This window comes from Eucyclogobius newberryi, unplaced genomic scaffold (genome assembly GCF_026437365.1).
Source record: "Eucyclogobius newberryi isolate DKJ021-1_F unplaced genomic scaffold, fEucNew1.0.hap1 SCAF_17, whole genome shotgun sequence".
NCBI classification, from domain to species: Eukaryota; Metazoa; Chordata; class Actinopteri; order Gobiiformes; family Gobiidae; genus Eucyclogobius; species Eucyclogobius newberryi.
Window position 1 is genome coordinate 24968220 of NW_027315801.1, and position 25167 is coordinate 24993386.

Below are 25167 nucleotides of genomic sequence, written 5' to 3' on the forward strand. Positions count from 1 at the left end.
TTGTTGTATATTACCAATTCTTTATGGAGTATATTCTCGTTTTAATGAAATTGGTCCTAAATCCTCCTAAACCTTCTTAAACATATCAAATTTACTACAAAAAGAATATCACTGCAATATGCAAACACTATTCAATTTCACATTCTTTTAAAGTTTGAAATCACTACAAGTACCCCCCGGTAAGCGCTCGTGTACCCCCCGGTAAGCGCTCGTGTATGCGCTCGTGTACCCCCAGGTAAGCGCTCGTGTACCCGCCGGTAAGCGCTCGTGTACCCCCCGGTAAGCGCTCGTGTACCCCCCGGTAAGCGCTCGTGTACCCCCAGGTAAGCGCTCGTGTACCCCCCGGTAAGCGCTCGTGTACCCCCAGGTAAGCGCTCGTGTACCCCCCGGTAAGCGCTCGTGTATGCGCTCGTGTACCCCCAGGTAAACGCTCGTGTATGCGCTCGTGTACCCCCAGGTAAGCGCTCGTGTACCCCCCGGTAAGCGCTCGTGTATGCGCTCGTGTACCCCCAGGTAAACGCTCGTGTATGCGCTCGTGTACCCCCAGGTAAGCGCTCGTGTACCCCCAGGTAAGCGCTCGTGTACCCCCCTGGTGTTGGTGTACCCCTGGTTGGGATACATTCAGCCTATATATCTGCTAAATTCACTTTCCCTATCAGGTGTATCAAAGATTTAGAGTTACAAAGACAGTTATTGCCTCAGCTTTCTTTAGCTCAGTGCTGGGAATGTGTTACAAAACACTGGACTTTCAATTACATGCAATACAGTCACTGAACGATGAGGTCAGTCCTCCTGCAGCCAGCCACTATTTGCAAATGATATGCATGAGTTGTCAAAACTGCGGATTAATGAATAACCACGAGGAACTGTTTCAGAGATGTGTATTCTGTGTCTCCTTAAAGCATACAATCAGCCAAAGATGTAAGGCTAATTTCTGTTGTATGCTATTTTTCAGCGAACCCCTGGGATTATAACAGTGCTTTCCACACCCTTTTGCAACAAAGAGTGAAAGATGTCATGTTAGCTGGACCATTACTCATCGGGAGCGCAGACTAACTACTAATGGACCAGTCATTTTAAGGTGAGTTCTTTTCACGCTCGTGTTCGGCAAGCCTACATATTTCCTTTATTATAGACTCAACTGTCACTGTTGATAGTGAAACACAGTTTGTACAATGGCTTTACACTCGGGACGTGCTGTGTCTTGCCGCCGTGCACAAGGAGGGCGGTTTGAGGCAGTTTTTAAGGTGCTATTAAGTTGAATTTAGCTGCCAGCTGATGACGGTGTAACGCAGGCTGTATGATAGTTCTGTCTGGTTTGTCTGAATGAGTCAAAGAGTTTCTCTCGGTAAGTTTTCTGCACTGTTGTTGTTGTTGACATGGTGGTAAAATGTGTTAAATGTGTGTTGTGTTATAGGCACAATCATTGTTACAAGAGAAAGCGAGTTCACTGAAGGGAAAACATGTGCTCATGAATTCCTCAGTTTTTATATTACATAATCATTTTAGATCTGTGCGTTGGTCGCGCAGTTGTTTTGAATGTATCTCATTTTTCCAGTGTGATACAAACATTATTTGCTATTCACACACTGAATAATTGTCAGAGTGAACAGTTGTCTGTTAACATTTGTCAAGTCAATAACATAATGTACCACTTATGCTAAAGTTTGGCTTCAGAGTTTCCCATGTGGCATCTAATTAGAAACACTGAAAGAAAAAAAGATATAAAAATAATCGCATTTCTTTCTAGTTATTTGCGTTATTTGTGTGCGGAGAATCTAAGGTGTATTTTCAACCACTATTCCAGCCGATCAACACTGAAACGGCTCAAATCTGTGGTTTGGGTGTAAAACCTCTCACTATAATTACGGACGCCGGCTGTTCTTTCTTCCTGGTGCTCAGGAAACTCCGAAGTAGCCTTCCTGTACCACATCCCGCACACCAGACAAATATGGCAACTGGGTCATTTTAGTGATCTGTATTGTGATGGCACAGCATTCCAGCACACATTTCCATTGGATTTGGGTCAAAACAGACAAAAGCGTTTCTTGGAGTCCGGCTGGATGCCTAATTCTGAACCCCCTGACTCCATTCTGCTGCCTGACAGGAATGCAGCTTATAGAATTATGATGGTCAGGAGCAGAGCCATGGAGGAACCTCTTCTTCTCCGCAGCCTGTCTCACTGCGATTCAAATCTGCAACGTGTCCAAGTGCTTTGCTTCCAAGCAGACAGGAATGGAGCAATGAGAAGACTGAAGGATAATAAATTCATCCCACAGTTGGAAAATCTGTGCTACAACTTTAGGTATTCTAAAGCAAATAAAATGTTTGAAACAAAAACAAAATAAAAACATTCTTCTTATGGAGTATCAGGGTGGCTAGACTTCCCTCTCCCCAAACACTTCTTCCAACTCTTCTGTCATGATATTCTTTCTTGTCTATGTAAGATGTCCACATAACGCTTTAGTGCTAGTTACAACTGTGCTAAATAGGTCACTTGTCTGCCGAAAATTTGTGAATTGCTTTTTGTTGTTTGAATGAAGCATCAGTGGAGTAAATTAGATTTCATGCTTCCATCAAGCCTTCAGTGATCGTAATGGTCTTTTGTAACTGTCCAGAAGATGAATGGGCATGAGTTTAAGATTCAAATAAAAACGTCTGATGGACATGTTTTAATGTACTGCACTAGTGGCAACAACCTAAAAGATCTGAATTTAGATTTTTAGAAAGATGTGAACTATGCCCAGAAGACAAATATTTTAATTGGCCAGCTAAAATATTTATATGGACCACAGCGGAAAAGAAAACATGTGGTGAAATAGAGTTTCGGGAATAAATAGAAACTTTCATTACATACAAATAGACAATTTACCACTTCTTTTTTTTTTTTTTATACTAAGCGCACATGCTCTAATATTTGGTAAGACCGCCTTTAGCTTTGATTACAGCACACATTTCCTGTGGTATAGTTGCACTAAGCTTCTGCAATATTTTCATCCAGTCATTGATGTGAGAGAGTGACCATTGCACAAAGAAACACTCTGACTGGGGCTCAAATATCTAGTACGTTAATTTCTGCTTCTCTTTAGAGGTTTTCTCTGCCAATGATTTGTCCCTTCTCAAACACACCGACATATTTTTCATGACCACGGGATTTGTCTTTCCACATGGTTGTTACAGAAACGAGAAGCTACTCACTGCATCAGTTGGGTTTAAATCTCGTGTTGCAGCTGAACGATCATCACCGTCAGCAGTTGTCCAGTACTACTATATTTGCTTAGTTTAATCCAAGTGGCAGTGTACATAATTGCAACTACCATATGCAACTGCAGTTGAACATTGCCCATGCTTTTAGTCGACTAATCAGTACACAGTCTTAATTTAGTCCATCCTGAATTTATTTACAGCCCTGGAGACCATATTATTTCTTGTGCCACTGTTTTAACCTTCAGCATCACAAACCGTTGTATTATGCAGTGCCCAAATGGCCTCCAAAGACCACAGTGTGAGCACTCAGGTTGTGGGATGATCATTCCCACTTGTGGTTTTGAGTGTTGTGGTTGAGATGACACATAATAACCCTTTTCCCTCGGGCCATATACTAGAACATACTTTCAGGTCTTGCTATAAGTTGCCCACGGTCTTCCCTTTCTTCTCTTCCTGGATTTATTTTTGGATTTTCTCATCTGTTCAAAGTTCGTGAACTTCTCTCCATCTTTGACCACAGTTTGCTGCCTTCCCGTGTGTGCAGGTTTCTTGTGTTGCCTCATCGTCATCCTTTGACCTCATGGTGTGCTGCATGGACTTGTTTTGTAAGTGCTGAGTGATTGATGACTCATTTAACTGTCCTGTCTTGTTTCCTAGGTTGTTTACGGGAGAAGAAAGGAGAGGAAATGACACGGTGCTAGCAAAAAAGGACGGCGGGGACCAGTGATATTATCTGCTTTAATTAAGAACAGATAAACTGGCCTTTTCTGCACTGCAATGGAGGAGTGAAGGTGCTCTGACACTTGCCCCCTCCGAACATGCTAGCTCTGAGGCAGAAGCAGAGCGTGCAAGAGGGTGGACAGATTCATCGTCCACAAAAGGGAGCCAATACAGGGCTTCAGGCGGGACGACCGGCGCAACAGGAGCCGGGTGTAAACATCAGGGACAAAATCTCGCAGTGGGAAGGACGTAGCCAGCAGAATCAAGATGTGAACCTACATGCACCAGTTGTGTCTCGAGCTTACAATGGAAACGGAGTTTGCAATACAAAGACTAACATTTCAAATACAAGCGTGGGATTGGATTTTCGGGAAGTGAATTTAAAGCCCACTACAACTGGGAGGAGGTCGGAACCCGTTCGGAAATACTCCACAGAGATGATCATCCAACCGGATACCAAACGTACTTTAAAAGCCATGAAATCTGAAACTTTATTGGCACAAACTTATACAACAAATGCAAAACTATCATGTGTTTTGGACATTGAACTTTTCCCCAAACCTGCACCTCCATCGGGTAGTGAGGAAGAAGATGGGATGCCTGCTGGGAATTTTTACACTTCTCGAGGATTCTGGAAGAAACTAGAAGGAGACCGGTTAATGTGGGAGAAGGGTAATGAATCCACAGGTGAGACTCGGGCTCCTCCCAAACCACTGCGCACATTCCAGTACGATGGGCCCAAAGACGGTAACCGAGCGCGTGCACAAACCAGTCCCTGCAGGCTGACCAATCACAGAGGCAGCAGAAAGCTACGCCCACCTGAATTCCCGCCCCCTCCCTGTCCAGTGTCGAGGACCAATGGGATTTCCAGACACAAAAAAAACAGGTGAGCGCTTTCACTACATGGTTGCATTGTAAACGGGCTTTGTTGGAATAGGTTTCAGTGCAGTTTTGGGGAGGACACAGCTGACTGAGGTCCAAGGATGATGTCACACAAACTAGTCCACATGTGGCCTCGTTTTGTATCGCACTCATGGTCTTGCATAGCTTCAAGTCTGTGGATTAGGGTGTAATATATGACCAGCAGTGGTTGGTCAGGGCTGGAATCTGCTTTGTAGCATCATGAGTCTAGTTTACAAAATGTTTATCTTTATTAAAAAACAAACAAACAACATCAGCAGCATTTCTTTTTATTATTATTAAAACAACGCTAATTGATACTAAAACTTGTATTAGTATTATAGAAGTATTGATACCAAAGAAAGTCACAAACAGGACAAAATTGGACCTCTCCTCAACAGTTTTAGAATGATCTTGAGCTTTATCAGAACATAAAGAAAGTACTAGCATTTTGTGTTGAAAATGACTTTCTATTGTCTAAAAAAAAAAGGTATCGAAATTGGTATAGGCCAGAGTATCAAGCCTTTGTGTTGAGTTTGAAATGAAACACACTTTTATTAAGTCAATGTCAAGTATTGTCAGACATTGAGAGAGAAACTCCCGCACGCCCCGCATGCTGAGTTGGCCTGGTTTTTGTATCGACATTAGATCTGTAGCGGTGACATACACAATAGAAAGTGGGATATCTTTGGTCTGCTCTCACCCCCGTCTTCCCTTTCGCCACCACAGGAAGTCTTTTGAGTACGAGGACGCCGAACGACTCACGGCCAAGCACGGCACGCAGGGAGGAGAGGCCAGAAACTCCGGGTTATACCACGCCTACTCTGACGACAACATTTACGAGGACATTGTCTGTGAGTGTCTAGCAATGCTTATTTTAGATGTGCACAATGGAGAGCTAGTGCACAAGAGAGAGATAAAATGACAAATATAACATTAGTAAAGTTCCTTGATGTATTTATTTGTTTCCTTGGCTTTATTTCTGTCTCAAAGATGGCAAACAAAGTCCTCATTTTTCATGTTTTGGTGTTTATGGCCCTTAGTAGTCAGAAGGGGCTCATCAAAGTCGTTCATAAATTACTTCACACTGTGTAGAAATAGTCAAAATGTAAATGTGTCAGCCAAGTCTTGAATATATTTAACTGTTTTAGTAGTTCATGCAGTTTGTTAATGTTCTGTTTTGAGATAACCATTGTTGCCGGATACAACGGATAAAAGGAAAGATGCCTGTGTATGTGTGTGGTGTGATAGAAACCATGCCTGGCTCCACAATGTCACATTAACCCTTCTATTTCCAGGTGAAATGGAGATGAGCGACCCTTATGAGGACATCAAACTGTCCCCCATGTGTCTTCCTATTGGGAGGTCTCAAATGCCAAAGGTAAGTACATCAAAACATAGTGATGGTATAATAAAATGTTTGTAGAGGACATAGAAGCGTTTGTTTAATCAAAATGTTTTTAAAATTGTTGGTAAAATAATGGAAGAAGGCATGTGTGCCCATGCAGTAGATTGCACCTTAACTGAAGTCCTAAGTGTCTTACTAAATACACAGCCAAATATCGTTTGCGTTTGTTTATTGTATGACACGTCAGTCATTTCCTAATATCCCAAACCACATTGTTGTTATTCAGGTTCTGTGTTTTTGAACGTTACGCTGTTGAAAATATATTCTTAAAACAGGTACTGGGATAAACTACTACTATTATTTATGATTTTAACGTTAACAAGTCAAAAAATAGTTACAGTTTAAGGAAAAAAGCATCTTTATTTGAATCTGTCGCATATACAGTAATTACATTATTTCATGAGTATTTCTAAAACTAAAAAGCAATAAATAATTGTCTGGTTCAGGCAAAGGTTGGATTGTTGAGAAATTAAAAACGCAAATACAAATTGTTTTTTTTTTTGTTGCGTCAAAAAAAATACAATAATCAGGACACTAAAAATGTACACCTTTTTTTACTTTGAGTTCATATGGAGTCTAAATGAATTCACATTTATATCTTGTTCTTCCAGCTTCCTCCTAAACCACAAACTCTACAAGCCAATTCCAAACTGGACAAGCGGCGACTGTCTTCTCAACCGCTTTCCAAAGCTCAGACTCTGTCAGAAGGGCCTAAAACACCTCGCCGCTCCAGCACACAGAAGAGCATGCGCACTCCTCAGGTATATTCAACTCCTGCCTTCAGTCTACACGGGCATCTGGTCCAACAACAACGTGACGAGTGACGTGGTGTGGGGAAAACACAGAGGCAGGAGGCGGTGACTTGTTGCGCAGGAAAACATCTGAGAGGGATAGATAGCGGTGGCAAAGTAGTTTAAGCATTTTAGCGAGTGTCAAGGCTAAAGACATGCATTCTCTGGACAGAATGTTGACCAAAATGACTACTAATGGGGTAAGGCATGCGGGCTGTTATGACGGGTTTATGTTTGCTCAGGAGAGAATGTTTTAAATGGTTTGGATGATGAAGGTAAGACCAGCAAATAAGATATAATGATACTTATTAGTATATGATACTACATGCTTTGATAGTTCAATATTTTGTGTTCTGGGATTGTGTTCTGTCTCCACTTTGTCTTGTTTACTTTGCTTTTTCAAATGATAAGTTAAGCCATATTAGATGTTTGATAAGTGATTACACATTAAATATGTATCTCATATTTTGCGGAGCTGTTTAAACCACTTGCTCAAACGTAGAGCTTTGTGAATTTCTATGATCTCTGTGTGTGTTTGTGTGTTCACATCACAGCGTCATTAGTAGAACATGCTGGTTGAGTGCCATTGCTGCTCGACTCCTTAAGTAGCATGTTTGATTGAGCTCTTGTGGTAGATAAGTTCTCTAACACAATGCTTATGTAAAATCCAGGGCAAAAAACTATTGTATGCTTTATTATTAAGGTTTGTGAACTTATAATATGCCTTTTGTAGACATTTATTTGATCAGAAATAAAAAAATAATTACATGTGAAAGATAAAATAGGGGCCGTTTTGTTTAGAATGTTAAAGCTAAAGTTGAGGCGTGGGACAGCATCTTTTGCTCACGTTTTTATATCACATTTATTCTGGGGATTTGTAGTTGTGACATAGCAATGGGACTGATCCTTATCTTCTCACTGTCATAGCATGTGTAACGCTGGATATAAGAATAACAAGCCTTATTTGATTAATAACTAATGAGCTATTAGGGCAAATACTGTATGCAAATATTCACAAATTATAGTTTAAGAGCCTACAGTCTTAAACATTTACTAATTTAGTTATTACTTTTAAGTCGGGGCTGGGTAGTGTGGAAAAACAAACATTGATTTATTTATTTTGTCCCTTCATTGATTGATCACATTTAAAAATATATATTTTTTACTTTAAAACCCCTAAAAATGTTTTTCAATATTCACATGGCAGTGCCAATTACAAAAAAGTAAAAATGTAATAGCTGTAGACCAGACGAAACTGATGGTTGACCATTGACCGAAATTCTTGTATCTTGACTGCACAGTACACTAATCTTAATCCTAATAGTAGGTCTACACTCCCAAGTGCTTGTTAAGACTCCATTACCGTATGTCGGAGGTCTATTTCATTATGTGATTATAACTACTCACTGATTTTTAAATCACATCTTCCCTCTAATGTTCAATAAAAGATCTGACATTACTGGAAATTACAAGTTTGTTGTCTCCTCTGCAGTATGTCAACAAGATTGAGACCATATTTGATGAAAGAAGAGGGAGAAAGCGGGTGAAAAACCAGGGCGTCCTGGTCCGAGGTGAGTCCCACAGAAGCACCTCTACACACTGTAAGATAAAGTCTGCTCTGTGGTGGAAATACTCAGGCTTTGATGTCACTCACAAGGCCTGCTGCTGTGGGAGAAGCCACTGATTATCAGACAAAGGGACACAGTCTGTGTCTTATTATGGACTCTGTCTTGTTCATGTCTGAGCTAACTCCCCCCTTCCTTTATGTCAACAGAAGAGACCAGCGGCACAGAAAGTGACCCTGAAGACAGCTCCAAAGGTATCACCGCTGCTATGTCATGGTTTAGTGCACTGTCACAGGCTGGGTTATGTCACCTGACGAGTCAAGTGATTTATTCGTGGTGTGGGAAAGTACAAGCTTGCTAGACAGATCAATTTGAACAATTAAGTTATTTTTACACAGCTGCTTCTATATTTGTACTAGAAATAACCTGTTCTCTTTGGAATGGTAGTGAGCCACTGTTTAGAGCAGGGGAGTAAAACTAATTTTGGGACGCGGGACGAATGTCAATGCTCAGGCTGGGTCATGGGCCGAACATAATGTCAAAAATAAAACCATAAATACATAAGAAATGCATAACTTTATATTGCCTAGTAATAATTATGTGAACACTGTTGCACAAATCTGCAGCAGATGAAGGTCCATTGTCATGCATCAGCAGCAGGAACGGGACTTTCTGACGTGAAATGTTGATATAGTTTAAACTTTTCTTCTTCAAATTATTCATGTAGAATCAAATGAGTGCTCTGTGTTTGTATTAATGTGACTTTGTATTAAGTCACATTCAGAGCTCACAGCCACTTCACTCTGTCATGTTCATACTTTATTACACTCTGACTTGTGTTTTTATCTGTAGCTCCTGATCTGTCCAGGTTTGCACTTGTTTGGACGTTTTCCTCACAGAGCATCATCACATAAGTTTTGTTATCTTTGGTTTCGTTTGTTAGCTCCACACTAGCGTCGCTTTTAGCGCAGCTCTAAAGTCCACTAAACCTTCACGTGTTTCCCAAAACCACACGTCTCTTTCCCCGCTCTGACTTTTGCTCACGTCTGTACCACACATTGTGGGTTTGATTCTTAGCCCTGATTATTTGCTTAATGTCTCTTCCCCTCTCTCCACATTTCACTCTGCAGCAAAATAAAGCCTTCGGTCAAAAAATATACATATACTTTGTTCAGTTCAACGCTTCATAGGTAGTAGGCAAAGCAGGCAATGTTTCTACTATAAAACAATACCCACTGGACTTAATAATTTCAGTTTTGACTACTATGTAAATACACACTGGTACTTGCCCAAAGTCACTGGGATAGGCTCCAGTCACCCGCGACCCCTAACGAGAACAAGCGGTAGAAAATGAATGACGAATGAACACTTGCCACAGGTATTTTATATTATGTGTGTGTTATACTGGGCCATGAAGTGTCTAAAATGTAAAATGCTCACATATGTGTATACAGATTTGTGCGCACTATAAATGTCCATTCAACATCAAACCCCTGCATATTTACAAACATGGATGCCCTCAAAGCCACATCACTAACTTCCAAGACTGAACGGAAAAATGAAAACGGCACAAGGCGTATCACATTTACTTGACAAAACAATGACTGTTATGGAAAAATGCGGCTTGGCTTTCATTTGGCAAAACCTGATGTGGAAAACGGGCCACTCTCTGTCCCCTGCTACACAATGTGATCACAGTTTAGACACAATAATACTCTTTGGATTGTTCTGTATTGTTAACTTGTATTGTTTGCCCCTCAGAAGGCTCCAGGAGATCGGTTTACAGGCAGTCCACTCTAAAGCGCCGGCCCGGGTACCGCACCCTGGAGAAAGACCTCCTCCAGCACCAGCAGCAGCAGCTCTTCCAGATCTTTGTGGTGGTGTCGCTCCGAAAGGGTCCCCCGGGAAACACCTACTCCCCTGAAATTACACAACAGTTCCCTAAGATGGTGAGCACTCCACTCTTTGACCTTGGCATGCATTGAGCTCTACGACTAACTCTATAACTAAATAGTCTTGCAATTACCGTAAACATATCGCAAACGTTAATCTTGTTTTGAAAATTAGAAGCTTGTGACTTGTTATAGATACCTTTATTGATGGAGATTCTCATTCTGTGTTTGTTTTTTATGCATTTGTATGGATTTGACCAGAATGGTTGTACAAGCTGACTGTTTAGAGTTGTGTTAACCTGATCTGGTTTCTCCACTATTGTGACTGCTGACCTGACACTTAAGCATGTGCACGTTATACACAAGACCATCTTCCCTATTTAAAGGGATTGTGGAATTCAAAGCCATTAAAATACCAAGGTTCAAAAGTCTTTGTTCTTTTCCTTAAGAATTAAGTTTAAAACCTTTGGGCCGGGGCATTTGACATTTCCCTCTTATGTTGGACAGTTATAATTTGAGAGCAACAAATGCACTGAAATTAAGTTCTCTAACTTAACTTTTTGTTTTTACAGTTTGACAAGGCGTCGAGGCTGTCTAAGGAGGCAGAGGACCAGCTGAAGGTCATTCCTAAGTTTTGTTTTCCTGACGCTCAGGACTGGAAACCCTCCGCACACACGCCAAGGTCAGCTCCTGACACACAACTGCTTCAATACCTCATTCTCCACGGCACAGCTGTGGCCATATGCAGCTGTAATATAATATATGTACAGTATATGTGTCTTTGTTTCTCACAGCCACATTATTGAGTCAATAGTTAACTGAGATTAGATTGTGCGTTTGCCTCGTCTTGAGAATTTTTATTTTGCAGTTGCCAATCTGTTTCTCCATATGTCACTCGCTATTGGGATCGGTTAGGAAATACTTTGAGGAGTTTCCGTGTTTGCAACTGACACAAACACAGAGTTGAATACTTTTAAGAACTTTGGCAGCAGTTATGTCATTAGATAAACTGGAAATATGACCTACTTATGGTCACGTGATTCATAATTGGCATAACTTTCTTGTTCTATTGCTATGATCAGTTGAGCAAAAATAAAATATAAAGTCTGGAAGTTGTTTTGCTAAACTCATAATTAAATTATTGCAAGTTAGAAGATGAAAAAGTGATTCAGATGGTGCAACAACATGATTAGAGACTGACCGTAACCAACATTAGTTTGGATGTACCGTAATTTATACATTTTATACAAAATAAATCAAACAAGTCAAACTTTTTGACACTCACTGGTTAAAAATGTCTTGTGTTTCTCTAAGCTTTAACATCCTGTTCTATATATGCTATGTTTTTTTTTCTTCTCTCTGTACTTCACCACCTTCTTAGAGTCTCATTGTACTATAGTCTCATTCAAACATTTTAATTTCTCTCATCCATGTTTTTACATTTCCCTCCACCATCCTGCTCTTTCCAAACACATCTCATCACACACAGTCAAAGAATCGTATATTATCAATACTGGTTTTGTCTGTTGTGCAGTGAGACGTTCTCGTTTGTACTGACCGGAGAGGACGGCAGCCGCTGGTTCTGTTACTGCCGGAAGATTTTGGTAAGAAACACGTCAGTCTGACTCATTCACTCTCTCTCGTAACACGCAGTATATTATCTACATCTGTGTGAGTGATATGGGCACGCCGCCATCAACTCGACGCTTTCGAGAAGCCCTGAATCACAGCTATAAACCCTTTTCTAAATCGATGACTCACTGCAACAAGAAGTCTGTGAAAATATCTGTTTTACATTATCACAATATGTCAAACGTTACGCTAAATACTGTAGGGTATTAGTTAAACACATGTACATAACTATGAAATGTTATTGAATCCCTTTGACATACTGCTTATCCCTGTAAAAACAAAAATCTCAATCGCAACTAAAGTCAGGTTTTGAAGAAAAAAAAACTACCGTAATTTATTTTATGCTCGCTTAGCTGCAGATGAGTTTGTTCTTCCATTTTGGCCATATTAAAAGCGTTCTATATAATACTAGCAATTGCCTAGTATTTATATCTTGTCTTCTTCCTTGTCATGTGTATTACAGCCCAGTGGTAAGGGCAAAAGACTGCCTGAGGTGCACTGTATTGTCAGCAAACTGGGATGCTTCAACCTATTTGCTAAGGTAAACCTATGCATTTTCACTTGTCTTATGTGCTTAAGTGCATTTGAGTTTAGTCAGAGGTGATGTGGCATTGTGTGGTTTTAATTGGGTATTGGGAGTCTTATTTGTAGAGTAGAATGAGCTCCAATGGAACATTAATCCAATGCAATCATTGGGTGTGTTTGAGAAAACAACTTCCTTATCCGTTTAGAAAGTAAAGAGCCCAACCCATTTCCAAAACGTGTACTTGTGTCACAAACTCATTAATCTAGTTACTATTCTGTATACCATGGGGAAAAAAATAAACGAGGATCTGACATCAATGCGAGTCCTCACCGTGTCATCATTATTTATCAGATTTTAGAAGAAGTGGAGCGACGCAGAGAGATGTCCAACGCCCTGGTGTACCCCTTCATGCGCAGTGTGATGGAGGCCCCGTTTCCTGCTCCTGGAAGAACTGTCAGTGTGAAGAGCTTCCTCCCCGGGACAGGGAACGAGGTAAGACGGTACAACGGAACAGGAAGTGTAACTGATGCTGCGTTGCACACTCACCATGACTCAGAAGAAACATGACAGAGGTTTTTGGGCTCAGCAAGTTTGGATTTAAGCGCACTGAAAAAGAGGAATATCTAGCTTTGTGAAAATGTCTTTAAATCAGGATACATTTCTTTCAAGTTTGTATTACTAGTTAAGATTCATTCAATTGATGGACTTAATGATTTGACATGTTTTAATATGGTTGTGATTTTTTTTTTTAACAATTCAAATTAAGATAAATATTCTAAAATCAAATCATTTAAAAAGGCTGTGTCTAATATAGCGCTGGATTACAAAACTATGACAAAACACACACACATTGCTGAAATTTGATGTCCACTTTTTATAAGGAAATTAATGTATCACTGAATGTATTTTGAGTTTTAGAAAATCAAGAAACTGTTTGACAAGTTATGCAGTGACTATGTCTGTATGTAAATATCTGAATGAACAGGATATGTTGTTTTTCAATGTTTTTCATTTTTAAAATACATAACATGACCTTTAATTAAAATACTTGTAATTACTGCCTTTTCAAGTATTTTTCAAAACGTATAAAGGAACTTATTTGAGTCATTCCTGTTATCAGTGTATATTATCTGACATCCTGTTTGTGTTCTCAGGTACTAACCCTGACACGGCCGGTGGACTCCAGACTGGAGCACGTGGACTTTGACAGCCTGTTGCAGTGTCTGAGTGTGGGCCGACTGCTGCGGGTGTTTGCCTCTCTGCTGCTGGAGAGGAGGGTCATCTTCATCGCAGATAAACTCAGGTACGACATGTTTTTGATTGTTTTAGCGAGAGATTGTGCGACTTGCCTACACGAATCCATATTTGTCAAACAAATTTACTCATGCCAAAATATTGTAAGCTAAATGTCATTCATCACCAACAACAAATTTGTCATGCAATAAATTGATTGGAATAACACATTGCTCTGTGTGTTTTATACTCCAGCAACGGCAAATCATGCTTTTTTACATAATTATAGTAAATAACCAGGTTGTACTGTCGCCTCTCTGCTGTTTACTATATATCTAACTAAATGATGTGTGATCGGTTTGTGGTTGAACATATACAATGCCGTTATGTTTATTTTACAATTGGAGTACAATACACATTCCTTGTCCACTCTGGTTGCAGTGTCCTCTCCCGCTGTTCTCATGCCGTGCTCGCGTGCTTGTACCCGTTCACTTGGCAGCACACATTTGTACCCGTGTTACCGGCCAGTATGTTGGACATCAGCTGCTCTCCCACACCCTTCCTCATCGGAGTGCTGTCTCCTTGTCTGCCAGAGCTGCTGGAGCTGCCCATCGAAGAGGTCAGTAATGATTATTTACCTAATATTACTGTGGTTTTAAATTACTGCAAGCTTCAAATCTTTTATAAAAAGACAATTCATATCAACATCGGTTACATTATGTTTTGCTCCTGTTGTAACACGTAGCAGCAGTAGTGGTGGTTGTCTCTATGGTCTCCTAAGTGTCTCCGTGTGTGTTGCAGGTGCTGATAGTGGATCTGTGCTCCGACAGGTTTGTGGTTGAGGTGTGTACACATATCCCTGTCTGTGGGAATGATGGGTGTGGTTTGGGGTGTAGGACGGCTTTGCCCACACATGTCCGGTGTTGACATAAGGATAATCTGACAGTAACGGCAGAAGGTCCCATGTGACACATACTCATAAAGATACATGGACAATGCTGTAATAATTCAGATGGGGTTATACTGCCACCCTCAGGATTACAATGTCCAATGCTCTTGGTAATTTGAATTTTGACATGAATGATAATAAGATGCACTTACTATTACTTGCTATTACTAGCCTGATCCATAATATGTACATTTATTTATATTATGCAGTTTTCCTTTATCGCATTCACTATTTTAATACGTTTTTTGCCTTGCGCGTATAGATGGGTGATGAAGACTGTATCCTGCCCAGTAAACTTCAGGCCGCTCTACAGCAGGTCCTGGAGGAGAGGGAAGCCATTCTGAAGCAGGAGGGTGATGGAGGTTTGTTTGCACTAAATATAATATTTGAAAATTACAGGGAGTGACTTTAACGCACATCCAAATGATACAGATTCCAGCTCTGGTACGAGCGGCCTGTCATTACCAGATCAACGTCTTAAACCTCAAATCACTTCTTGTAATTTGGAGATGGTTACTTTAATTGTAAATCATGTGCCATATTAAGGTGATGCTTTGTTTTGCGAAATAGAGTTTGATAGGTTTGAAAAGTTATGACAGTCTGTGTTTATTGTCTAGATTGTAAAAGCAGATTCTAAAAGCACTCATTTGGAGGGTGTAATTTTTGTTGTATTATTTGTTCTTGTTCAAAGCAACTAAATGATTGCACATTATACTTATTTTTATGTATTCAGAAAAACTAAGTGCTACATGTTGTGCGTTCCAGAGCACCAGGTCGACCTGAGCTCGCTGGTGTCTGAGGCTTTTGTGCGCTTCTTTGTGGAGCTGGTGGGGCACTACCCTCTGCACATGGTGGAGTTATCTAACGGCACCAAAGAACTTCAGAGAGACAACTTCAGGAAGTCCCACCCATCCCGTGGGGTGAGGCAGCTCCTGCAGCTCTTCATGGAAACTCAGATGTTTGCAGGCTTCATCCAGGACAAGGAGATGCGTAAAGGATCAGGACGAGGTAACCAGGCGACGCTGTGTGAAAAGAAAATACCTTGGGGAAAATGGCTTTCTGATATATTGCCAATGCTTGTAGTAACATTTTGTACTTTTATTTTTTATTTATTATTTTTATATATATTTGCACATTCTTCTTTATTTCATGGCTGGCATATGTTGCATGGCATATCTGTCCCATTCATACTAGTGATTAGTACGTGCAATTTACTATGAAAGTCATTTTTTCCAAAACATTTCCAATGTTATTTGAGACTGTCCTGGACATCTGGTTCATTCTGTGTCGTCAAGCTTATCCTTTTTCCTGTTGCAAAGTACATTCCAAATGTATCCATCTGTTTTATGTCCCAGATACATACATTTATTCAGTTTTGATATTATTCCCTTTGCGAGACCTGATACATATGTGTTTATTTTTCACAATCAATAAAGGGAATTCAATTATCATTATTATTGTTCCCTGGTTGCAATAACCTTATTTGTAAATACATAACAGTCCTGTTTATCTAAGTCCTTCAGGTTATCAAAACATTCCATTTGGTTTTATTTTACCATTTTGTTACAAAAAAAAAAGAAAAAAAAAGAAGTATACATCCAGATCTTAAATCTTGTGCTGTTTGGTAAAGAACTCTGATCTTGGTACAGAATCATAAGCTAACCAATAAGATTTTGAAATCTTGGTGTTCTCATTATAAGGTCCTAATTTTAGTAGGCTTATTTATTGTATACATCCTTAATTTGATTTACTATCAACTATTGCTTATGCCCATTGTTCCCCAGGTCTTTTTGAGTTGCGGGTGGTCGAGTACCTAGAGTCCTACCCTGAGCCAGCGCCTAGTGGAGTGAACCGATTCCTCAAAGGACTGGGTAAGTGGCATGTGCTCCAAACACAGACTAAACCAGTGCTTGTCCATCAGGTCATTGTAATGTCCTCTGTTTCTTCTCAGGAAACAAAATGAAGCTCTTGCAGATTAAATGAGAAGAACCGAAGTGTGGCCTGTTGAATTCAATCTGCTGCTGCTTGAACCGTAACAAGTCTGTGGTCAAGGGAGACTAGATTGGCCGTGTGTGGCGCAAGTGCACTTTGGAGAGGACAAAACAATCCCATATTATGTGGCATATTTGCATCTGTCCTTTTTTTTACATCAAGGTTGCGTCTCAAGTTTATTTTTATTTTTTTAAGAAATGGTCATATTTTTGCATATAGCATATCATAGGTCATTTGCTATATTTTATCATCTTTGTATCCAATGAATCAAATCAGTATTGTACAATCTGAAGTGCCTTGTTTAGATCATTTGTAACATTTGCTGGTACTTCTGATTAATTTCTGCTTTCAGCTCAACGTTTCAGAGTTTACGACAGATTTCCCGAGGACCAAATGATTTCATGTCATTCCTGGTGTTAGAAAACAAGTCCCATTGATTGCACTATGTTATCATCAATCCTATTATACATTTTGTAAATACAACTCTGATGTACATTTCAGTTTTTCCGTTCCTTTCATCTTCCCGTTTATTTCAACATTTCAGTGCTCACACTTTTAGAAAAATGTTTTATCTTATCCCTGTTTTCCTGTGGATGTACATACTTAGAGATTTTACACATTATTGAAAAGCATTGTACAGTATTTTTAATATTTTTGTAAGAAAGCGCAAGGACTCCTGTAAAATCTGTAAATAAATGAGGGTCCAAGTACACTGCTCTGCGTCTCAATGATTGTTTACAGAAGTCTGATCATACCGATTTACTGACTTGAACAAGAACCACCAGAATGAGACTGGCCATTTGTTGTATTTCAATGTACTAATGTTGTCAGAGCACATCCATACACAAAGAATTTAGATCGAGTCATGTAGAGGGAACTTATTATACTCTGTGTAATCTTTTGCACATACAGCGCTTTACAGATGGGATCAGCTTAATTGACTGAACACACTTTGCAAAGCCGCAACAGTCAAACAGAAGTCACAACTGGGCTGTGTTTGAGATAAAGGTGTTTTCTTTCCACATAAGACCCGGTAACATAATAGATCCATGCAAGACCTGTAGAGTGGAAGTGTAGATAGGACACACCCTGTGGAGGGCTTGAGCAGTCTGGAAAAAGTGTTTTTTACAAGAACATTTAAGTACACCAAGCATGCCTTCACTGCCTTGTTACCTTAAGTAGGCCAACATTTTACTGTTATCATCCACTTTAAAGAACAAACTGTTATGTCTGACAGCTGGATGAAAAATTTGGATACAATTTAAATGTTGAAATTATACAATTTTTATTTGCATTTGTCAAATTGAAGATGAAGGCTGTGTTCACTCTTGTGTACGCCACATCCAAACAGGACAGGACTAGATCAGGACCAAATATCATTAAAAATGGACAAAACATGTTGGATAGGAACGCAGCCTAAATTCAAAACAAGCATATTAATAAAATACATATTGTCAAACGGGTTCCGACCAAACTCCGTGACAATAAAGGCCCTTTGGAATGACATTTATTGAGAATATTTTGCTTTTGTTTTGTTTGCATTTATTGATAATGAGTCGAAATATTGTGTTACGTTGAGTCAAAAACATACATAGCTATTTTGTTTCACAAAGTGCATTCACACTTGGCGCTGCTGTGTTACTCACAGGTAGAGCTGCAGAACACAGGGCAACTTGAAATGAGTTCAAGTCTGGTTTTCTGATTATTATCCTCAAGTACTATGCTCCACACACTCCAAACCTAAGGAATTAAATCTCTCCGCGGGCTTTTATAAATTGTCACAACTCAAATCACAGCTCAGTTAAATTGTATTAATTCTATTTAAAAAAACTGACACAAACAAACAATGGTAGCAAAGTCTGTCAGCAAAGTCTTTTGCATTCGTTATGATTTTTTTTATCGCCAACATAATGCTTTTTAAAGACAACACATGGTTCTGTTTTTATCTTTAAAACATGAAAGGAGTGCAGCCACAAAAAACCCATGTTAACAGTCAAGGTCAATAAACTGCAAATTATTCTCATACAAATGAAAAAACATGTGGCCTTCAGGCAATGAATGTGGGCCATGATGGTGACCGATTACCGATCACATCTAAGGTATAGTACTTAAAATTGGAGTAATATTTCATCTTTGAACATTCTCAGAACTGTATACAGTACTAATGATACGAAATAATTCAAAAGTGCCCCTGACCAAGCCTATGACGACACTTTTACTGGAAGCAATAAACGTGAGGGGTTTCTAAGAATAAATGAGTGACTTCCAGTGGCTAACTGTAAATGTCATTCAAGTCATTAAAGACATTAAAGACAGGTAATAAACTGAGTAAATTCAACTGTGCAGTCCATTTTCAGGCCACAATGTCACAATCAGGGTCAGCAGACGATCACCTCAAAACACAGGTGTTAACTAAAAGCCTTTTCAGTGAGTAAAATACTTAATGGACATAGAATTCGATTCCTGTTAGTGAGCAAAAAAAAAACAATTCCTCTTTAAGGCCAATAAGTGTCCAAGAGGTTTTTACATCTACTTCTAATTAATGCAAGACAATCAAAAGGAGCTAATTCATTAGACCATAAACTATTACAAATATCTGCTCCTTATTTCGATTATGTATTAACTAAAATGTAGTGACTAAAATATTGTTTCTTTTTTATTTACAAAGCCAATTTCAATACATTTTTCACTTTTAAAACAATGCTGCACTGCATATTGCACTAGAGCACAGCAGCACTTTATATGTTCCATACATTAACAGTGAACTAAAACTACTATGGGTCTTACAGGTGGGACAAAATGCAACTATTACTGATGCTTTCCCAACTTTCATTCATTTAATTGGTTTTAGATATATTATTCCTTTTTATTGTTTTTCTAATCTTGACTCTGACTTTGTTATCTTTGTATGTACTTTCCAGGGCGCTGTTGTAAAAGAGAGTAAGACCCTCAACTGGCTTTTCTGGGTAAATAAAGGTTAGATAAAAAATAAATTAACTGCAGAAACTGGTCATTGTCATACTCTCTATTAAGAATTTAAATTAAAAAAATGTTTGTTAGTGGAGAGGATTCATACAAGGTAAATTGCTTCTATATTAGCCCGAATTATGAAATATATTTGAGGAAAACAGATATGATTATTTACAGTCATTACTGCAATATTAATATTACTAGGTTCAATATTAAACTTGTCTTGAAGTTGTGGCTAATAATATCAAACCAAACATTTTACAATCCAATCTGAATCAACTGAATATTCCCATTATGATTATTTTTAGTTTTCTTCTATTCAGTATATTTAGGTCATTATGTGTATCACAAAAGTAGTGCTGAAATAATTCACATCAACACCACAGTTACAACTAAATGGTTAGATTGTTATCCCAAGTATAAGCTGACATAAGATGAATCTTTGGACATTCCATTCCACATTCAAATAGTGGTGTCAAACAAAAATATTTCTTATTTATATTTATTCATTTCTGATCAAAATGTAGCGTTTCTATCGTCAGAACTTATAGTCCCACAATCCTGTGCAGCAGCCGCCCCTCCCCTGCGCTGCTCAGCTCACACAAAACTTTACAGATTTGACTTAGCAGCGAGGTCTTAGCGGGGAAAGAGATGTGTGGCTTTGGGAATCATGTGGAATAAAGGAGACGGTTTTGAGGACGTTAGAGCTGTGCTAAAAGTGACACTAATGTGGAGCAAACCTGGAGAGATCAGGAGCTACAGATAAAAACACAGGTCAGAGTTTAGTCAATAACATGACAGAGTGAAGCTCTGACTGTGTCCACACTAATGGGACTGAAGAGCTGGACATCGAGAATATAATCAGACAGCACGAAGCTTAAACTATAAAATACATAGTGAGAGTTTGAGCAGCAACAACCAACAGTTTTTGATATCAACATTTCATATCAGAAATCATATCATAAGTCCATGGTCCTGTCCCATACTGCTGATGCATGAATATGGAATATGGCCCTTCACTTGCTGTTGATTTGTGTAAGAGTGTCCACAAATAACTTTTACTAGGCTATATAAAGATATTAAATGTTTTTATATACAGTTTATTATATATTCGGCCTGTAACTCTGTAACCCAGAGCATTCAAATTCAGTGTTGAGTTTGACACCCTAAGCAAAGGAATAATGTATCCTCTTTGTTTTTTGTTCAGGCACGCCATGTATTCTTTCTTCCTTTTTTCTCTCTTTTCTATTATTTAGAAGTTATATAATATTAAGAAAACAAGGGGGGAAAAGTCCCCTAATGCATTGTTCCCACATGTTTTCAAAGTAAACTTGAACAAGACCCCGATATACTTCAACTCCTCTACAGCTTCACACCTGCAAACCGTCTGGACAACATCATCTGCAAACAGCAGAGATGAGATCCTGTGGTCCCCAAACCGGACACCCTCCGACCCCTGACTGCGCCTAGAAATTCTGTCCATAAAAACTATGAACAGAACCAGTGACAAAGGGTCTGGTGGAGTTAAACATGCACAGGGAGCAAGTCGGACTTACTGCAGCCAATTCGAACATAGCACTTGCTCCAGTCATACAGGGACCGGACAGCCCTGAGCATAAGGCCCCGGACCCCATACTCCTGGTGCACCCCCCAAAAGGACACCACAAGGAACACGGTCAAAAGCCTTCTCCAGATCCATAAAGCACATTGAACAAACGCCCATGAACCCTTGAGCACTCGATGGAGAGTATAGAGCTGGTCCAGTATCCACGACCAGAACGGAAACCACTCGAGTTGAATCTGAGGTTCGACTATAGGTCGGATTCTCCTCTCCAGACCTTACCGGGGAGGCTGAGGAGTGTGATCCCTCTGTAGTTGGAACCCTCTGGTCCCCCTTCTGGAACAGAGGGACCACCCTTTTCTGCCAGTCCAGAGGTACTATCCGGACCGCCACGCAATGTTCAGAGACGTGTCAGCCAAGACAACCCTCCAGAGACTCAGGACGAATCTCATCCATCCCCGGGGCCCTGTCACTGAGTCCTCGGACTATGGGGTCCTCAAAGTATTCCTTCCACTGCTTGATGACATCCCCAGTTGAGGCCATCATTTCTCCACCCACACCATAAACTGTGTTGTTAATCACTAGTTTTAAAGTGAAATAGAATGTTGGCATTGAAGACAATCTGCAGTGCCTCATTGAGCTCAGTCAATTTGTGAATAAAAGGACAGTCCCTAAACACATGGTAATGATGAGCCACTTGACAACCACAGTTTCTCCAGCATTTACCCGAAATCTGTGAATGGTGAGCACTTTGACAGTAAGTATAAGTAACAATTTGACAACAGAATATCTTCCAAACAAGTGATTTTGTGGTCTTCCATTGAGAAATACATATATTTTCCCATTCTTCGTCTGTCAAAACAAAATTAGCTTCTTTTTCCAATTTGTTTTTAACATATTTAGTAGATTGATCATGAATGCTTTTGTACGAGTGCATACATTCTTGGTTATGATAACTCCTTAGTTTTTAATAGCCAAGTCAAAACATTCCTTCAACATATAAAAGCTTTTCAATTCAATTCAATTTATTTTTGTAACGCCCAAAATCACAACAACAGTTGCCTCTGAGGGCGACAGTGAAAAATGGATTAAGCAATATCCGTTGGGACGAGGGACGATGTCTCAGAGTCCTCTGTCCTTAGACCCTCCTTCTCGGCCAGGAAAAACTACAAAAAACCTTCTTGGGAAAAAGTAGAAACCTGGAGGAGTTCCACAGTGAAGAAGGGATCCGGCTCCTTCAGACGGACAGGCGGAAGTAAGATGGAGAGTGGAGCTGGACCCACTCAGGAGGAAAACTAGTTCTTCAGGTGGAGAACCAGTTCTTCAGGTGGAGAACCAGTTCACTTTTCATTTGTCTTTCTTTTACAAGCTGGTAAAAAAATTACCAGTACATTTTGTAATCCAGACCTTGAATCTCAGGTTGGTGCTGACATCTTTGTTTAGTTTGTATATTTTGATTAGCTCTTTCCAACTCGTAAGCACAGATTTGACCCAGGTATTCTCAATTTACTCGTCATCTGCCAGTAAAGTCTGTACACTCAATAATTTTCCATTGAGCTTCTGGGTTACTGGGTGCACTGGGCCACACCAGTACAGCAATGCTCAGATTTGAGCTGAAATAAAGTAATTTTTCAGACAAGGTAAACCCCAACCCCTTTGACTTTTGATATAAGGCCTTTTAAGGCCTTACCATATCAATTTTGAGATTGTTTTATTCCACCTGTCAAATTGCCTGGTGAGGATGGGGGTTGGGAGTGTCTAGAATAGATAGAGAAATCTGTGCAAAACATTCATTTTAATAGTTTCTTTCTTTTGACTTTCTTTTGACTACTCATTTTTAAAAGAGTAAAGTTTTTCTAAAAAAGTATTGACAAATCCTTATATAGGTCAAAGGCCAGATTGTTGGAATTTCTGTTTTTTAATGTTCAGTTTGTATCCAGACATTGGACCAGTATTAAGAAGGAAATGCATCACATTTCTGGTTTGGTCCAAAAAAATTGACATCGCCCACATAACAAGCAATTTTATGTTCCATTCCGTCAATTGAAACACCACTGATTGTTTTTGACAATGTTTTCTTTCAATCTGTGAGCAGGTGTTTACTCAGGGACCGGCCTCCTGCTGGTGCCCAGAGTCAGGACAAAACATGGGGAATCTGCGTTTCAGTTTTATGCAGCTAAAATCTGGAACAGTCTTCCTGAAGATGTGAGACAGGCTTCTACTCTGACAATGTTCAAATCTAAGCTAAAAACAGTTTTGTTTAGCTGCGCATATGACTGAAAGGATTTTTTCTTTGCACTCTTCTCTTTTGTTTGTGATTTTATTAGTTTAGAAAATCAGTTGGATTGATAATTTTTAATTTAGTTAATTTTATTGCATTTCTGTAATTTCTTTGTGATTTGAATGCATTTTTCCTGCTGTGAAGCACTTTGAATTGCCTTGTGTATGAAATGTGCTCTACAAATAAACTTGCCTTGCCTTGCCTTGCCTACTGAAGATGTGGAGGCCATAACCACAAGTCCACATGTTTATTTTAAAATGCAAGTGCCAAATTATTATATGTAACGTAAAAGTTCTCCATTTCAAGTGGATGCTGTATTAACTAGATAATAGTTGTGGAGGTTATACATTAGCCTTAGTAACTATTGCAGTAGTGTACTAACAATACAGTTTGTAGAGACACCTTTTACTTACAAGTGAAATGTTATTAAATAAATGCCTCTCCATTATTTTGAGTATTACTGTTTTAAGTGATACAATGATAAATAAATACACTGTGCCAGTTCAAATAAGGCTGAATCTTACCCATTATTCAAACCGCCTGCCCTGTAAACTTGAAGACAAGAAATAGACAAGTAATTTGAATGACTAGGCATTATTTTACCTTCCTGCTTCCTTGTACCCTCATTTCTTGTCACTTCATCTCTGACATGTTTACCACACCATAAACTTATAAGATTCCAGGAAATAAAATATTGTGATGGAAAGCCCTCATCCAAACCAGCATCCCAGAAATGACTCTACTGATAGGGAAACATCAGTGTTTGTATAGGTTACTTAATAACCAGTCGGCAGCCTTTACTACAGCAGCCACTGGCCCACTGCCACCAGCTAATATGGTTCTATCATATGATTCTTATGTTGCTGATAGTAAAACAATAAAAACTCTTATTCAGAGGGTCATAAACAGCTGTCTTCCTTACAGACAGACAACAAAGATATGTGTGGTTCTGTTTCCGCAGTGAATATTTCAGAGTAATGTTTGATGAGCAAATTAAATGAAGGCTGCAGAGAAATGTAAGGGAATCAATGTGTACAATAATAAATGAAAACTGTAGAATTAATTTCATTGTTTATCCTACCTAGCCCCTTTTTGATTGGTGTCACCACACAACTTTTTAAGATCATATAATACAGTCGAGCTGTAGCCGTGATCAAAAACAGATTATTTAACAGTTTACCACTGCTCAGGAAAGCATTATCCTTTCCAAGATATGCCAGTACCATATATTGTACTGTTATTGTGGTTTCCTACTATCAATATAAATCTATCTATATATCTAAATCAATATAACAAAAATGAGTGTATGTATATACCTCTCTGTTTGGTTAATTCAAAATAAAATATGTGGAGAGAAAACTGTCCAGTGTGTCCAATTCTGCTCCTTATCTCTAACCAAATGGAAATTATTTTAATATGTGTTGTTGTGTATTGTAAGCCAGAGGTGTGCGTTTTGATTGTACTTTATTTAAGTCCACATTGGTAACGCTGTCTCGTTTACTCCGTGAAGGCAATCTTTGGGGTCTTTAAAGGTTTGTAG

General features: G+C 39.3%; 1 protein-coding gene across 1 annotated transcript; it reads left to right on the forward strand.

Annotated features, from left to right (window-relative positions):
* The first annotated feature begins 935 nt into the window (after positions 1–935).
* On the forward strand, positions 936–17525 carry dennd2c (DENN/MADD domain containing 2C). Its single transcript, XM_072449605.1, has 19 exons — positions 936–1081; positions 3865–4813; positions 5557–5681; positions 6126–6208; positions 6847–6996; positions 8519–8597; positions 8801–8845; positions 10353–10540; positions 11056–11165; positions 12018–12087; positions 12579–12656; positions 12993–13133; positions 13796–13944; positions 14316–14493; positions 14676–14717; positions 15086–15185; positions 15589–15831; positions 16608–16694; positions 16775–17525. The coding sequence occupies exons 2-19, from the start codon at positions 4026–4028 to the stop codon at positions 16804–16806; spliced, it is 2688 nt and encodes an 895-aa protein (XP_072305706.1). The 5' UTR covers positions 936–1081; positions 3865–4025; the 3' UTR covers positions 16807–17525.
* The last annotated feature ends 7642 nt before the right edge of the window (positions 17526–25167 follow it).

Coding starts and splice junctions, on each gene's coding strand:
- dennd2c (XM_072449605.1), top strand. CDS start 4,026: ATGCTAGCTCTGAGGCAGAAGCAGAGCGTGCAAGAGGGTGGACAGATT. Junction 5,682..6,125: donor CATTTACGAGGACATTGTCT/GTGAGTGTCTAG, acceptor TTCTATTTCCAG/GTGAAATGGAGATGAGCGAC. Junction 8,846..10,352: donor CCCTGAAGACAGCTCCAAAG/GTATCACCGCTG, acceptor TTTGCCCCTCAG/AAGGCTCCAGGAGATCGGTT.